At 49.9% G+C, this 16,139-nt stretch overlaps 1 protein-coding gene across 4 annotated transcripts in view; it reads right to left on the bottom strand.

Annotated features, from left to right (window-relative positions):
• Window positions 1–276: 276 nt before the first annotated feature.
• The window catches only part of GSN (gelsolin), a 64,232-nt gene continuing 48,369 nt past the window's right edge, over window positions 277–16,139 (bottom strand). For all 4 annotated transcript variants that reach the window (XM_010355367.1, XM_010355368.2, XM_010355365.2 and 1 more), the window contains 11 exons: window positions 15,830–15,962; window positions 14,548–14,636; window positions 14,163–14,378; window positions 11,732–11,865; window positions 8,470–8,560; window positions 6,446–6,616; window positions 5,683–5,857; window positions 4,176–4,300; window positions 3,876–3,953; window positions 1,727–1,787; window positions 277–684 (listed from right to left, as the gene is read on the bottom strand). In XM_010355367.1, coding sequence (XP_010353669.1) covers window positions 515–684; window positions 1,727–1,787; window positions 3,876–3,953; window positions 4,176–4,300; window positions 5,683–5,857; window positions 6,446–6,616; window positions 8,470–8,560; window positions 11,732–11,865; window positions 14,163–14,378; window positions 14,548–14,636; window positions 15,830–15,962 — 1,443 coding nt within the window. In that variant the 3' untranslated portion in view covers window positions 277–514. The remainder of the gene's footprint in view (window positions 685–1,726; window positions 1,788–3,875; window positions 3,954–4,175; window positions 4,301–5,682; window positions 5,858–6,445; window positions 6,617–8,469; window positions 8,561–11,731; window positions 11,866–14,162; window positions 14,379–14,547; window positions 14,637–15,829; window positions 15,963–16,139) is intronic.

Genomic DNA, 16,139 nt, shown 5'->3' with positions numbered 1-16,139 from the left:
CCGGGATTACATGTGTGAGCCACCGCGCCTGGGCCCTCCCTATTTCCTTTCACATAGGTATCCCCCAGGACAATCTACACACCTCTCATCTCACTGTGGCATCGCCTCTCAGGGCACCAGGATTCACACACAGGGTGGACGCAGCTTTTCTGCTAGTTCACAGGCAAATGCTAGGCACCTCTCTGGGCATTCTCAGAATTACCAGGGACATAGACAGGGCAGACGCTCGCTCTCACTGTCAGATGGACACAAGGAAACAGTTGAGCCACACTGGAGTACACACTTCAAAATGTTTTTATTGAATTTAATTTCCCAAACACAGACGTTTTAAACAATTTTGCAAGGACCCTGAATTTTTGCAGGGCTATTTTTGGATACTGTAAAAAACAAAAAAACAAAAAAAACCATACACATACACTCATAGGAGAGTTGCTCTGCTCGCTGTAAGGCCTCTTTGAGGGAAGGACAGTTCCAAAAGGCACTGACCGGTGACATGGGTGGGTCCTGCCCCTCCTCAGGCAGCCAGCTCAGCCATGGCCCTGTCCAAGGGGTCCACAGACCAGTAATCATCATCCCAGCCAAGGAACCAGCCCACGAAGGAGGGAGGCTCAAAGCCTTGCTTCACCACGGTGATGGGCGTCCGCCGATCCCGATTGGCTGGGTCCGTCTCGATGTACCGCTTAGCTGCAGACACACGTGCAAGAAAAGGAAACCCCAGGAATTCTTAGTGCCTCCCACACCAGGGAGAGGGTGACTCAGGACAGGAGTTGACAAAGAAGGTCAAAGGTCAAAAGACAGTAGGTCAAAGGTCAAAAGACAGGTGGTCTATGGTCCTACTGTCCCTACTGCCCACCCCCTGCCCTGGGCACCATCCTCCTTTAAAGGCATGATACCCACGTGGGTTCTCTACCACCCTGCTCAGGAACACAGGAAGGGACGGGGTTACGGCTTAACCTGCTTCATAAAGTTTATTACTTTCCCTTGTAGTCCCCTACTGGAAGATATGTGAACCAACTTTTGGGTTCCCAGCTCATAAATCAGATCTATTCAGCTACCCAGAATCTGCTTTGCAACATCTCTTTCTTTTTCTTTTTCTTTTTTTTCATTTTGAGACACCATCTCGTTCTGTCACCCAGCCTATAATACAGTGATACAATCATGGCTCACAGCAGCCATGAACTCCTGGGTTCAAGCAATCCTCTGACCTCAACCTCCTGAGTAGCTGGGACCACGGCTACACACCAACACACCTGGCTAATTTTTTTGTATTTTTTCTAGAAATGGGGTTTCACTATGTTGCCCGGGCTACTCTCAAACTCCCAGGCTCAAGTGATCCTCCTGACTTAGCCTCCCGAAATGCTGGGATTACATGCATGAGTCCCATGCCTGGCCTGCTTTGCCACATCTAAACCTTGACAAGTTCAGCTCCTGAGTATTCTGGGAACTTGAAGAGACTTCTCATCTGTTCCTTCCTTCCTCTGAAATAGATTAGTTCCTTCAGAAACCCTGAGGCTTCTGAAGGAACCTCAGGGTTTCTGAAGGAACTGATGTGTTCTTCACTACCCCAGGCAGGACTTACAAGGGGCTGGCCACAGAGGAGGAAGTCCCCACCCTATCTTGTCCATCAGTCCCCTAGAAATGACGCTCATTCCCAGACCTGTACAGAAGCCACTCCCATCACCCCACAAGCAATGGACCCCCTCCCCCCAGGGACTTGGGTCCTCACCAGAAGTCAAGGCTTCTGTCTTTTCTTCTTCTTGAGAATCCTTTCCAACCCAGACAAAGACCTGGAGGTGAGATGAGACATGAAAGGTACATGAGGGGTGCTGACCAAATTCATGGCTGGAGGAAGACTGGGGAGGGGCCAGGTGTCAGAAAAGACAAAGCCCTTTTTAAGCCCTTACTAAGAGAGCCCATGAACTAACACTGGAGGAATTTGGAACAGAGGTTGAAAACCGGCAACCCACAAACATGTTTTGTTTGCTCACCCACCACCTTGTGTTGGCCAACAATGTCTTTTTAAACTACTGGTGACATAAAAATCTAGATTTCCAACTTCTCTTAAAAAACTGGAGGATCTAGCAGCCTGGGCCTTCAAACCTCACTTCAGTCAAGCTGTGCAGGAGCCACCCCTTTGAGATTGGCGGTTCCGGTTCTAGTTTGCCTCAGACTCCACTGCTCCTTCACATCTCCCCATCCCAGCCTGCTTCACTCGCTAACACTGCCTACCAGGTGCCATCAGGCATTGAGTTTGAGATTCTTCTCTAAAGGTCCGTAAGTTATCTCTGAACAGCATTCACTCGTTCAACAAATGAGTGGCCAAACATATTCTCACTCATTTATTCATCCAACAAATATGCACCGAGAGTCTACCACGTCCCAGTCTGTGTGCATCTTTGTCAAAATGGGCCTACGGCTTGGAATAAAAATAACTCACCCACCGCTATCACCATTTTGAGTCTTGTTACAAGTTCTATGTCACATTATTTGGCTGATTTTTATGTATCATCTATTTTTATGCATATCTAAAATATTACTTCAAAGAGCACCTATCATTGATAAAATGGCATTAGATAGTAAAATGTCAGACTTGGTTTCTCTCACTTTTTTTAAGACAGAGTCTCACTCTGTCATCTAGACTGGAGTGCAGTGGCGTGATCTCAGCTCACTGCAACCTCCGCCTCCTGGGTTCAAGTGATTCTTCTGCCTCAACCTCCTGAGTAGCTGGGATTACAGGCACCCACCACCACACCTGGCTAATTTTTTTGTATTTTTAGTAGAGACAGGGTTTCACCATGTTGGCCAGGCTGGTCTTGAACTTCTGACCTCAAGTGATTTGCCCACCTCAGCCTCTCAAAGTGCTGGGTTTGCAAGCACGAGCCATCGTGTCTGGCCCTCTCTTACTTATTTATAAATGTGTTCCCAACTAAAGTGGAAGCCCCTCGAAGGCAGGCATTCTATCTATTTTGCTTATCATAAGATTCTCAGCACTCAGCATTTGCCTGGAAGACAGTGGTGCCGAATAAATGTCGGCTGACTGAATCCCTAACAGATGAACAAACAGATTAAGTAGCCAATGGATCAATCAATGACAACTGCTGAATGGCTCAAGCTGCAACCATTTTTGGTCCTGATCTTCCAACCGGGGATTCCGAGCAGCACTGTGGGTAGTGTAGTCTTATGCCTTCGTGGTCAGTCACTCCATAACTCTGAGGATGCTGGGAGAAGCCACCTTGATAGGAAAGATGACTGACCTGACACCCCCGTGAGAACGTAAGCCCTGGGAAGGCAGGAAAATGCCTACTTTATTTATTGCTCTATCCCTAGCATCTCAAACATAAAGCACCTGGTACAAAGCAGTGCCCAATTAATATTGGTTGAGTGAGTGAATGGCACCTTCCCCTGCCAAGAAGTCCTACATAATGGCCTTCTCTAGGAGATGAAGTGGAGACAGAGCCAAGAGCCCTCAGACCAGAAGCAGGAGCCCTCTAGAGTCACTAGGTGACACTGGACAGTTCATGCCTGCAAACAAGATGCTGCTAAGTTCAACATCCCCCGCCAACAGATTTAAAGGAAGAGTTCATGCTCCTGCAAGGCCTGGGAGAGAATGATGAAGGTCATGTGATCTGGCTTTATAGGGCATTTTGCAGCTTTCAAGGTGAGTGTATCTGCAAGGAAGGTACCGCCACTCCCAGTTTACAGATGAGGAAATGGAAGCTCAGAAAAAGGAAGTGACTTCCAGTAGCCTGGAGACTTTTCTGGCAACACCTGGCACTGCCTCTTTTAGGTCCTTCTAGCAACTTGATCATAGAATTGGAAGTCTAGTTTCTCCCACTCCCTCTGGCAGAGACAGCCTTCACCTGTCCTTCACCCACCTGGTCCCAGGTGTCCAGAAGCATGACATCATCTGTAGCCAGGTCTTCCTGCATGAGCTCACCAGGAACCTCTTCGATCTGGGAAGGAAAGAAAGAGCATCAGCGAGATGTCTTCCCTCCCCTGGGTGGGCTTCCTCTCTCTGCCCCCTGAGGGAGCGGCACAGCTGGTTGCAGCTGGCAGGGGGCCCCTTCCTCTGTGCCATGCCATCAGAACTGTTTCTCCTGCCTCTGCTTCTGACCAGTCCCGTGGAACTTGTCTCCCGAGGGGAAAGCAGAGGTGTGACCTCAGCAGGGGCTCACCACAAAACGTCCAATCTTGTTGGAGCAGGCAAAGAGGCGAGGAGGATGGGCATCCATCTTCTTGTCCTTCAGCCGTGGGGATGTGCGGTAGGCAGCCTTCCCGCCCAGGGCCTCCCAGAAGCCATCTGTGAGGGGAGGCCACGCCAGTTTGCCGAGGGATGCCATCACCCCTCTCTCCCATCTCATCAGACCCTGGGACCAGCCCTGCCCAAGCCCAACCAACTGCTCTCCCCCTTCTCCCTCCAACCTAAAATCCCAGGAGGTCCGGAGGGAAGAGGCCTGAGGGAATTGGAAGGTGACGAAATAGAGGCCCAGAGAGGGCAGACTTGGCAGGAGTGACACAGTCAGGACTGCTATTGGCTTGAGGCTGACGACAGCATTGCGGGATGAGGATCATTAGCTCCACTCAGCTAACGAGGCGATGTGGCTCAGAGAGGTTAAGCAACACTCAGGGTCACACAGATGGTAAGTGTTAAGACCAGGATACAAATCTCGTCTGATTCGAATGCCCATATTCTTTCCACTATACCTGTTCTGTCCATGTGTAGCCATTTACATTTAAATTCATTGAAATTAAATTCAATAGAAAGTTCAGTTCCTCATTCCCACAAATTCCCACTGGTAGCATTTCAGATGCTCAACAGCCACAGGTGACTGGTGGCTGCCAAATTGGACCTGGCAGACACAGAACATCCATCTGCATAGAAGGTTCTGCTGCACAGAGCTGCTTTAGACCAAGTCACTCTTCTCCATTTCTGTTAAGCATCAAGCAGCTGGGAATGAACTCAAAGTAACAGTAAAAAGACTGCAGGTTGGCAGAAGGAAGAGCTTCCTGGCCCACATTCTGGAAACAGAGCAGGCTGGTAGCATTTCTGTCCATGGGGAGTCTAGAGATGCAAAGAGCCCACTGCCCCTCTGACGCTATCAGCCCTGCCTACCACCTTTCAAGGTTTCGTAGTGAGGGACCGCCTCCTTCCACAGCCCAACTGCTCCTTCCCACACTGGGCTCTCCTTTCTTTCTGTCTTTTTTTTTTTTTTTTGAGACGGAGTTTTACTCCTGTTGCCCAGGCTGGAGTGCAATAGCATGATCTCAGCTCACCGCAATCTCCACCTCCCGGGTTCAAGTGATTCTCCTGCCTCAGCCTCCTGAGTAGCTGGGATTACAGGCATGCACCAACATGCCTGGCTAATTTTGTATTTTTAGTAGAGACAGGGTTTCTCCATGTTGGTCAGGTTAGTCTTGAACTCCCGACCTCAGGTGATCCACCTGCCTTATTAGCCTCCCAAAGTGCTGGGATTACAGGTATAAGCCATCATGCCCAGGCTAGGCTCTACCCCCTTCTCTCTGACCATAGCCCTCATTTTAAAACAACTGCTTTTATTTAACATACATTAGGGGACAGGCCCTGGGGCATGGGGAGGATTTAGAGCCCCCAAGCTCAAGGAAAGAAGGGAAACCTAACAGCTGCATCCTGGAGAGCAGCAGGCCCCCCACCCCAGCTCCTACCTGGCTCGCTGCCTTCTGCCACCTGCACAGGTTGGGCCCGTAGCACCCTGAGCAGCTCCTGGGCCCCCGTCTTCTCTGCCTCACTGGCTCCTGTACCCACCCACAGGTAGGCAGCTGAGGGGGTTTTCAGGACAAAGGCATCGTTGGAGTTCAGTGCACCAGCCTTAGGCAATACCTGGGAGGGTAGAGCTTGGTTAATCAGGAGCCAGACAAAAAGCCCTCAGCCCCCTCCACACAGCCCAGCAGGGCTAGCTCTCAGGTGGGGACTTGGAGGAACACAGCCCATCAGAGCTGAGGGCACAGACTTTGGACCCTGATGGCCTTGGTTGACTCCCATGAGTCACTAATGCATTGTGACTAACAGAAGTGGAGTGCCCAGAACAAAGGAGGTGAGAGTCCCATTCCCCTCTAGGCTGCTCAAACCATCCTGGCAATCATGTCCTGATCTGTGCCTTCCTCCATGAAAGGGACAGTAGCCAACTGGAATGTAATCAGGAATGGCATCCCGATTGTACAGAATGGTAGGTAGTGAGCTCTCCACTATGCAAAGTGTGCAAGGGACACTGGGCATCCTTGAAACAGGGGGAAGTCTAAGACAGACAACCCTGTGGCCAGGGCAGGAAGATACAAAAAGCTGCTTCTTACCCACTCACTCACCGCCCCCCGCCACCCCCACCCCCACCCTGTGCCTGGACATCTGGTCATCCAGCTGGGAGGTTTCAGGGAGGCCAACCCCTTCTGTGGTCCAGGACCTGGAAATTACCTCGACAGCCCGGGTGGCTCCAGCGCTGTTGGCGCGGACCTGGAAGAGGCGGGTGCTGGCAGGGGCTGTCTGCCCGCCCTCGCGGGAGGTGCCGCCCTTGTAAATGATCATGGGCTTCCCACCAAACAGGCTCATGAGGTGTGCAGGCTCCTTTCCTTGGACCACACGGCTCTGGCAGGGAGACAGGAGAGCGAGTCAGGGACCTTGGGGGCAGGCCTCAGTCCTTCTATGTCGCACTGGGCCCACCCCTCCAGACGAAGCCATCATGCTTTTGTCTGTGTGTGGCATGGAATGTGACCCGACAACACACAGGCAGGGACAGCAGAATTCCAGGAAGGGCGGAGACAGCACTATTGCCTGAGGTCCCCAGGGCACTGCTGCTGTGGCTGCTCTCCATCTCCATGAGGACGTGCCTTCCTGACCCTCAGCCTGGTCTAAGAACCAGGAGAGCCTGTGTTTGCAAATATTCCCTTAAATAGAAGCACAGGGATTGCTGGTGAACATTCTTCTAGAATGCTGACGTCAGGCCTGGGCATGACTGCCAGTAGAGTGTAAGAACAGAGCATTCCAGATCTGGAAAACTCCCTCCTGCACAGCCAGTGCACCCCAGATGCAGGAAACAGCCAGGGGCTTGGTGGTGGGAATGAGGCAGGGAAGATGTACACCCTCACATCTGCTCCTGCCCTGTGTGTGGCACCTTACTGTGGCCCCAGCTAACTATGTCCAGAAGAAAATCTCACACGTGTGTCGGGCGTATGGCAGTCGCTTCCCACCACGACCCACCACCGCTGAGTTAGGGCTTAGACTCCAACTCCACCCTGATGGTGAGAACTTGGGCACGTGTCTGAAACTCTTGGGTTCGTCTTCTGAAAAATGCAGCCAAGGATGCTACTCCCAAGGCAGTTGTCAGGATGCACTGAGCTAAGATGGTCATCTCATTTAGTGCCCAGCACCCAGACTATCATAGGCAAACGTCAGGGCACGAACCCCCAATTCCTATCTAGAGCCCTGCCCACTCCTATCACAGTGTGGAGGAAACACAATTGTTGCTTCCCGCTCATCTCCACAAACCAGCTCTGCTGCCCTCCCGCGCCCCCTACTGGCCAGAGCGACTTTTTAAACCAGAAATCACTACAGCTCAGACTTACCATTCAGCAACTTCCTGTTGTTCTCAGCATCAAGGTCATCATCGTCACCATGGCCTCTGGTGGTCTGGCCCCTCTGAGCACCTCTCTAGCCTCAAATCAGGGCACTTTCCCCTTGCTTTAACACCCAATGCCCCCTCCCACCTCAGGGCCTTTGCATGTGTACCACCCTTTAACCAGAATGTGCTTTCCTTCACTCTGCCTGAGCAACTCCTACTCGTGCATTAGGTCCCAGTTGAACAGTCCCCTCCTGCGACAGGGGCGGGCTTTTCTAATCCAATAGGATCCTACCTGGGATTTACGTCCTTGTACATGACACGTGTATAAGGGAGGGACTTCTTACATGCCAGGCATGGCTCTAAATGCTTACAAATGTTAACTCTTAATCCTCACAGCAATCCTGTGGGATGGTACTGTTATTACCCCTATTTTGAGGACACAGAGGCACAGAGAGACTAAGTGACTTGCCCAAAGTTCCCCAGAGGTAAGGACAGGATTCAAACCCAAGCATGCTGGTTCCACATCCGTGCTCAGCCACGTCGCCTCTCCCATGTCTCTCTCCCCAAGGTCTTGTCAATTTCATTCGCTGCATCTGTCACAGCCATTGGTGTGCATGTGTGTTGAATGTCTACTACCACCCAAGAAAGCAAAGCCCATTAGGGCAGGGGCAGTTTGCCTGTTGTCCATGGCTACAGATGCTGTGTAGAACACATGGAAGCCCCAAATAAATACCTGTTCCATGGATGGATAGACGGATGGATGGATGGATGGATGGATGGACAGATGGACAAACGAATGGATGGATGAGAGTCAGACAGATGAGTGAAGAGAAGGACAAGGCTCAGGCTGCAGCCCAGAGAGGCGGTGGGCTGGGCTCACCTGAACAGGGGTACCTCCCAGCTCCTCATCCAGCTGAGCAGTCAGTATGGCAGATGCAGCGACCTCATCCTGGGTAGACTGGGCACCCTGCCTGGAAGGGGAATTGAGATTCAGCCTCAAGGTGTACACAGAGCCCTGAGCCTCTCCCTTACCCTGAGTCTGAGAAACCTACAAATCTCCCCGTTACCAGTAATGAAACAGATAGAGAGGGAAGGGCACTCTCTCAGAACAACGAGAGCCAGGAACCACACCAACACTTCCACTCTCAGCCTGGCATCTTGCCTGCTTACAGAGATCTGATCAATGCATAGATTTCCTTATGCTAAATGTGTCCCTCAGGAGACGGGCTGGGTCATCCCATGCTGAACAGCCACAGAGAAGATGCTCTGAGACTCAAATCTGAGATGTAGAAAAGTGGCCAGGACATTTCTCTGGGTGGAAAAGCAAGTCGCAGAATAGCAAGTGTTATGAGAGCCTATTTGTGGGAAAAGATGTCAGTGATTAAGCCTCCCGTGAACACGTGCAGAGAGGGCTGAACACATGTTCACCAAAAGGTCCATGGTGATCGCTCTTAGAGGGAAGATTCAGGGGGATTTTGCCTTTCTACCCCCTCTCTTTGCATATTGTCTAAGTTTTCCATAACCAACGTATGTCGTCATATAAGCAAATAAAATCTGACATATCAATGTGCTGATGCAGTTAATTTTTTAAACAGTCTTCTCACAAATTTTGTGCCAGGTGTGTGTATTATCTAGTGAAAAAAAAAATTTAAGCTGTTTTTAAATGTCTGGGGTTGTCAAATTGAGAGGCATTCTACAAAATAACTGGCCAGTACTCTTTAAAAGTATCAAGGTCATGAAAAAAAAAAGGAAAGACTAGGAAACTGCCATAGATTCAGAGACTTCAGAGACATAAGTAAATGCCATGTGGGATCCTGGGTTAGATCCTAGATCAGGAAAAGAACAGTAGTGGGGGCCAGGTGCGATGGCTCATGCCTGTCATCCCAGCACTTTGGGAGGCCAAGGTAGGCAGATCAGTTGAGGTCAGGAGTTCGAAACCAGCCTGCCCAACATGGTGAAACCCCATCACTACTAAAAATACAAAAATTAGCTGGGTGTGGTGGCGCACACCTGTAGTCCCAGATACACGGGAGGCTGAGGCAGGAGAATTGCTTGAACCTGGGAGGCAGAGGTTGCAGTGAGCCAAAATCATACCACTGTAGTCCAGCTTGGTGACAGAGCAAGACTCTGTCTAAAAAAAAAACAAAAAACAAAGCAAAACAAAAACCACACAGTAATAGGAAAACTGGGGAAATTTGGGTAAAGCCTATAGATTAGTAAGTAGTACTGTGTCAATGTTCGCTTCCTGGCTTTGTTAATTGTGCTATGGTTATGTAAGATGTGAACACAGGTGAATATTCCGTTGGGTAATGGATATACGAGAACTGTCTGTACTAGTTTTGGAACTTTTCAGCAAGTCTAATATTATTTCAAAATAAGTTTAAAAAAGAAGGAATCCAGCCGGGCGTGGTGGCTCATGCCTATAATCCCAACACTTTGGGAGGCTGAGGCACGCAGATCGCTTGAGGAGTTCGAGACCAGCGTGGGCAACATGGCAAAACCCCATCCATACTAAAGTACAAAAAGTAGCCAGGCGTGGTGGTGAGTAGTGGCAAGTAGTCCCAGCTACTCGGGAGGCTGAGGCATGAGAATCGCTTGAGCCCTAGAGGCAGAGGTTGTGGTGAGCAGAGATCGCACCACTGCACTCCAGCCTGGGCAACAGAGTGAGACCCTGTCTCAAAAAAAAAAAGAAAAGAAAAAAATCCAACAGTCAATAATCAGACAAAAAGTTTTAGACTGTATAGTAAGAGAAATACAAGTTAAAAATACACTGAGACACCATTTTATAAACCATAAGATTGACAAACGCCCAAAAGTTTGACCACACAAGCCACAGGTGTGACTACAGGGAACCAGGGGCTCTCACAGGTTGCTTGGTGGGAATGTAAAATGCTACAAACACTATCGAGGGAAATTGGGGGCTGTATATCAAAATGACAAGTGCAGTTACTATTTGACCCAGCAATCTCACTTCTGGGAACTTACACTAGAGGCATTTCTCTGCATGTTCAAAATGATGTTTGTTTAAGGTTACTAATCACAGCAATGTTTGTAATAGAGAAAGACTAGAATCAACCCAATTATGCATCATCAAGGAATCTGTTAAATAAACTATAGTACAGCCACCCAAAGGACTATTACACAACTGTAAAAAAGAATGAGGAAGCTCTCTATGTACTGACATTATTGATCTCTAGGAAGAATGGAGTCAGAAAAGCAAGGTGCAGGGCAATACACAAAATATGCTACCTTTTGTGTAAGGAAGGGAGGGACTAGGCTATAAATTATTTGCATATATATTTTTTTTCACAAAGAGTTACCGGAAGGATATGCAAGAGATTAAAGCAGTTACCCAAGAAGGGGTGGGGTCTGGAGAATGGGGTAGAGAGCGACAGGGGTGGGAATAAGATTTCTCAATAAATACCTTTATAATCTATTTTGATTTTTGAATCATGTAAATGTATTCTCTGTTTTAAAATAATTTGGGGGCTGGGTGTGGTAGCTCACGCCTGTAACCCCAGAACTTTGGGAGGCTGAGGTAGGTGGATCACCTGAGGTCAGGAGCTCGAGACCAGCCTGGCCAACATGGTGAAACCCCTGTCTCTACTAAAAATACAAAAAAGTAGCCAGGCATGGTGGTGGGCCTCTGGAATCCCAGCTACTAGGGAGACTGAGGCAGGAGAATCGCTTGAACTCGGGAGGCAGAGGTTGTAGTGAGGGAGACCACACTATTGTGCTCCAGCCTGGGCAACAAGAGCAAAACTCTGTCTCAAAATAAATAAAATAAATAACTAAATAAATAAAAATAAAATAAAACAAATTTTGGCTTGAAAAATATGTGTGGGAGGATAGACCCTAGTGTGCACAGTACTTGGCATGGATTTGTGGGAGATGTTCTGTTTGTTTCTCCACACTCACTATACCTCCTACAATAGAGGTATAATCATTTGGTAAGAAGAGTTTAAAAGTTGTTTGGAGAAATAAGCAAGTGTGTTGCCCTGTGGACAAGAGTCTCTCCCAGCAGGGAGTGGCAGTCCCACCTCAGGCCCTCATACCCTCAGTCTGTCTTCAGTCTGTCTTCAGTCCTGCTCAGGGCCCAGCCAGTGCCCCCACGACACACACTGATGGCCCCAGAACCTCACCAGTTGTAGATTATCTGCCCCTGGCGGCCTCCATGGCGGTAGTTGTACAGAATGATGTAGCTGTCTCCTCCATAGAACTGTCCATATGTGGCAGGGTCCACGGGTACTTTGCTGGAGCCTTCAATTCTCCAGATCTGTGGAGCAAAGCTGGGGTCAGATGCCGGGCAGCACCCCTACCCCCCAGCTCAGGCAAGCCAGGAAACCACAGCATGGTAGGTTGTGGTTAGACCATGGAATGAACTTTTAATCACTTGGGCTAGGACTGGAGTTAAATAGTTTGCCCAACTCACAGAGCCACTAGGAGGCAGGGCAGGGACTCCCGGCCAGGGTTCCCGCCTGGGACCCTCATACCATGCCCTGCCCCAAAGGAACGCAGTACAGTGAGGGGAGGAGCCAGACACAGACCCCAAATCAGGCCCCTCATCCCCTTCCGGGCCATGAGACCTCAGACAACCGGTTTAATCGCTCTTAGCCTCAGTTTTCCCATCTGAAAAATGGGGATAATTATAGTACCTACCTCAAAGTATTGTGAGGCTCAAATGAGTTTACTCATGAAAGACTAACACAGGGCCTGGCACAAGGGAACTGCTCTGTAGGTAGCAGCTGCTCTTATTATCATAAGTATTATTGTTTTACTAATATCACCATTATCTCTATCGTTACTGAGCTGCCTGGATTCTTCTTTCTTTTTTTTTTTTGAGACGAGGTTTCACTCTTGTCACCCAGGCTAGAATGCAATGGCGCAATCTCGGCTCACTGCAACCTCTGCCTCCCAGGTTCAAGCAAGTCTTCTCTCTCAGCCTCCCGAGTAGCTGGGATTACAAGCACCTGCCACCACGGCTGGCTAAGTTTTGTATTTTTAGTAGAGACCGGGTTTCACCATGCTGGCCAGGCTGGTCTTGAACTCCTGACCTCAGGTGATCCGCCCGCCTCGACCTCCCAAAGTGCTGGGATTACAGGCGTGAGCCACCATGCTGGGCCTGCCAGGAATTTCATAGGTCACCTGCAGAGGCAGGGCCACCACGAGGCGACCTCAGTGTGACCCCTGCTGGTAGGTGTCTGCAGTGTTCTGGTGACACCGCTTTTTCCAAGTGGTCACAAGGCCCAGCAGCGCCACCTGGTGGAGCTATGGAGACACGGAGTTGTCCAAGTCCTGGGAAACAGAATCCTAGAATCTCTGATTTTGAACATTCTTGAAGGTGATGGAGTGGGATGAAACCCTACTTTACAAGCGAGAAAGTAAAGCTCAAAGAGGTTATGTAACTTGCCCAAAGTCTCACAGTCAGGCTGCCAGGGCTCTTACCACACCGCCCCACATGGAATGTTTTCATTGCATTATCCCTACCTACTGAAGCAATGAAAGAATGCTAATAACATCAAACCAAAAACAATAATACATAAAAATGAACATGTTTGTTATTCCTATCATTAGGAATGGAATCAAGTTTGCCTGAAGCGGATTCTACCTCCTAAACACCTCTGAACCCCACACCCCTCTTCCCCTTCTCCACGGTGACCTTCTTAGTCTCAAGGTCATCATCTCTCCCCTAAACTATTAGAATAAGCTCCTCATAAGCTCTCTACCTTCATTCTCCTGCCTCCAACCCACTTTCTTAGTTTTCTTTTATTTATTTTTTTAACTGATTTTTTTTTCCTTCTAATGATATCCTAGAGTCATATTCCAACCCATTTTCGCCGGGTGCAGTGGCTCATGCCTGTAATTCCAACACTTTGGGGGGCTGAGGCAGGAGGATTGCTTGAGCCCCAGGAGTTTGAAACTAGCCCGGGCAACATAGCAAGACCCTGTCTCTATTTAAAAAAAAAAAAGATAAAGCATAGATCTGAGCTTGCTGCATTTCTGATTTAATAAAAAGAAAAACCCCTCACTAGCACCCCCTGGTTAGAGGATCAAGTTCACACCCTTGAAACTGGCATTCAAGGCCCCTCCCTGGGGATGCCATCAGCACTAGCCCCCTGGGACAGCTCCCTCCTTTCCCAACATAGCGAGTCCCGCCTGGAATGCCCACCACTCTCCGCTCTTCTTCTCCGGCAGCAAAGCCCTGCTCCTACTCTGAGACCCCACCCAAGGGTTCCCGTCTCTGTGCAAGACGCCCTGACCAACCACCCCCTCTGCTCTTCCTGTGTCCCCACAATCCCCTGTGCTCCCTCCCATCTTCCACTGATCACACAGATCTGTGGCTGTGGTCAACTCCCCTCCCAGACCAGGCACTCCTTGGGACACTTGGCCCAGGGCCTGATACACAGTAGGTGGTCAGGGTGCATTGGCTGTAAAAACTAAGTAACACCAAAGAATCTCAGCTACCAAAATTGTGCAAACCTCAGAGAGAAACCTCCTTGGGGAAGCAAGAGGCAGTGCATGGGGAAAGTGAGGGAGGGGCCTGGACACACACACCCCAGGCCCTAAAGGTACCTGTTTCTGGCCTGTGCCATCATCATCCATGCCGTGTTGGGCGGCCATGGCAGTGGAGGTGTGCAGGGTGGCGGCGTCGAAGGGCACGCGCTCCACATTGGCGATATGGCTGGAAAGGTAGGACAAGCCCAGGCCATCTGTCTGGTCTGGGTCCCGCCAGTTCTTGAAGAACTGCTTGAACAGTGGGGTCTCACCGCCCTCGGGAAGGACCGAGACCTGGGGAGGGGAGGTGGAGGAGCAGAATGTGGCTGGGCTGCCCAGCAAGGGTCTCCAGGGGAGCCTCAGATACCCCATCCACACTGAGGGGGGACGCCCGCCCTACTCCAGCCCATCCCCTCCAAACAGGACCCACCCCTTCCCATCCTACCTGGCCGCCAAGACTCACCTGGGTCTGCTTGGGGTAGTCCATCTTGGTGATGAAGTCAGAGGCTGTTTTGAGGGCAGCCTTCCTCTCCTCCGTGTTAGCCTGCTTGCCTGTCAGTAGCCAGAGGAAGTGATGGAGGGTTAGGGGCCCGGGATCCTGCCGCATCTTGACCTCCAACGGTCCAGGAGAAGGAGCTGCCAAACTTCCCTCCCTACTCTTCTTAGACAGTGGATAGCCAAGGCCAGAGACCCCCAGAGCTGACCACTCACTAGAGCTCCTGGAGTCCAGCCTGGGGCTGGCCAATGACACCAATCACAACACGATTGTGGTCCATTTAGTGAGCATGTATTTTGTGCTTAGAACTATACATAGATTATTTAATCCACGGAACAGTCTTAAGTAATAAAAAAAATTGCTATCTTGTTCCTGAGTATCTATAAGGAAACCAGGGTCTTAGAGACATTAAATTACTTGACCTAGGTTCCTCAGTGAGTGAGAAGCTGCCACCCTGAGGGCATTCCTGTGCCAAGGAGCTCCTGGCCAGCCAATGCTGGCCCTCAGTCCCAGCCTTCTCACTGCCAAGGCCAAGGTCCCGATCAGCTGGCCCAGGGCCCAGGGGGCCTAGAGAGTAATAATTATAATAGTTTCTCTCTCTCTCTTTCTCCCCACTCTCTCCCTTTCTCTCTGTCCTCCTGCTGCCTCCCTCTCCTCTGTCCTCTTCCCCAAGATGAGCCTTACAGAATCAGGGGAGGACACTAATGGGTCCTCTCAGATCTCAGGGCCTCTAAGAAACACCTGGGCCAAAGGTTTCCAAGAGAATTCCCACAAGATAGTACCCAAAGAGTTTGTGAACTTCTAGCTTAGCATTTCCGAAACCAGATCATCTTCATGAAAAGCACCCCCGTGAATGCACAAGTTAAAAGTCCTACAGTAAACAAACTTGAACATTTTTAAATCCACTGTTGCCCATGAACTTCTCTGACCATACAGTTAAAATGTTTTCTACATAATTTCTTCAGGATGCCAATTAGCGTCTCAGAGAACTGACGTTATAATGCACTTGGGAAACACCTATTTTAGCCCAGATCAGGAATCTGAGGCCCAGAGAGGGTAAGTAAAGTGCCCAAGATTACACAGTACGTCAATTGCAAAACCAAGGCATCAGCCCAAGACTTCTGATATCCATTGCACCAGGCGCCTCTACCACACTCCACGATCCCCTGGAGCTGAGTTCCTGGGAGCTGCGGGACATCCCACCCAAGGTCCTACAGGCCAGTTGGGATCCTTCCCCTGTCCCCAGTACCTTTCCAGACAAAGATTTTCCCGTCCTTGCCATGGTCCAGGATGAAGCAGTCCTCTGACTTCAGGGCCCCCTGGGCGAAGGGGTTCTCATCAGCCACAAGGGAGACGGACATGGTGCCTGCACCATTGGAGACCTGAGGGGACGAAGCAGAAGGAACCAGCACGTGAGTGTCTGTGGCCGCCCAGCCCTGAGACTTCCACCATCTTGCCCCAACCGCCCACCCCAAATGGCACTGCAGAGTAACACCTGGGCTTTCTCTTGCAAACACTTAGACGTTCTTTTTCCTTTTCTGCTTTGTCAGAACCACATC

Source organism: Rhinopithecus roxellana, chromosome 16 (assembly GCF_007565055.1).
Source record: "Rhinopithecus roxellana isolate Shanxi Qingling chromosome 16, ASM756505v1, whole genome shotgun sequence".
Lineage (NCBI taxonomy): Eukaryota > Metazoa > Chordata > Mammalia > Primates > Cercopithecidae > Rhinopithecus > Rhinopithecus roxellana.
This window is presented reverse-complemented; position numbering and strand designations above follow the sequence as displayed.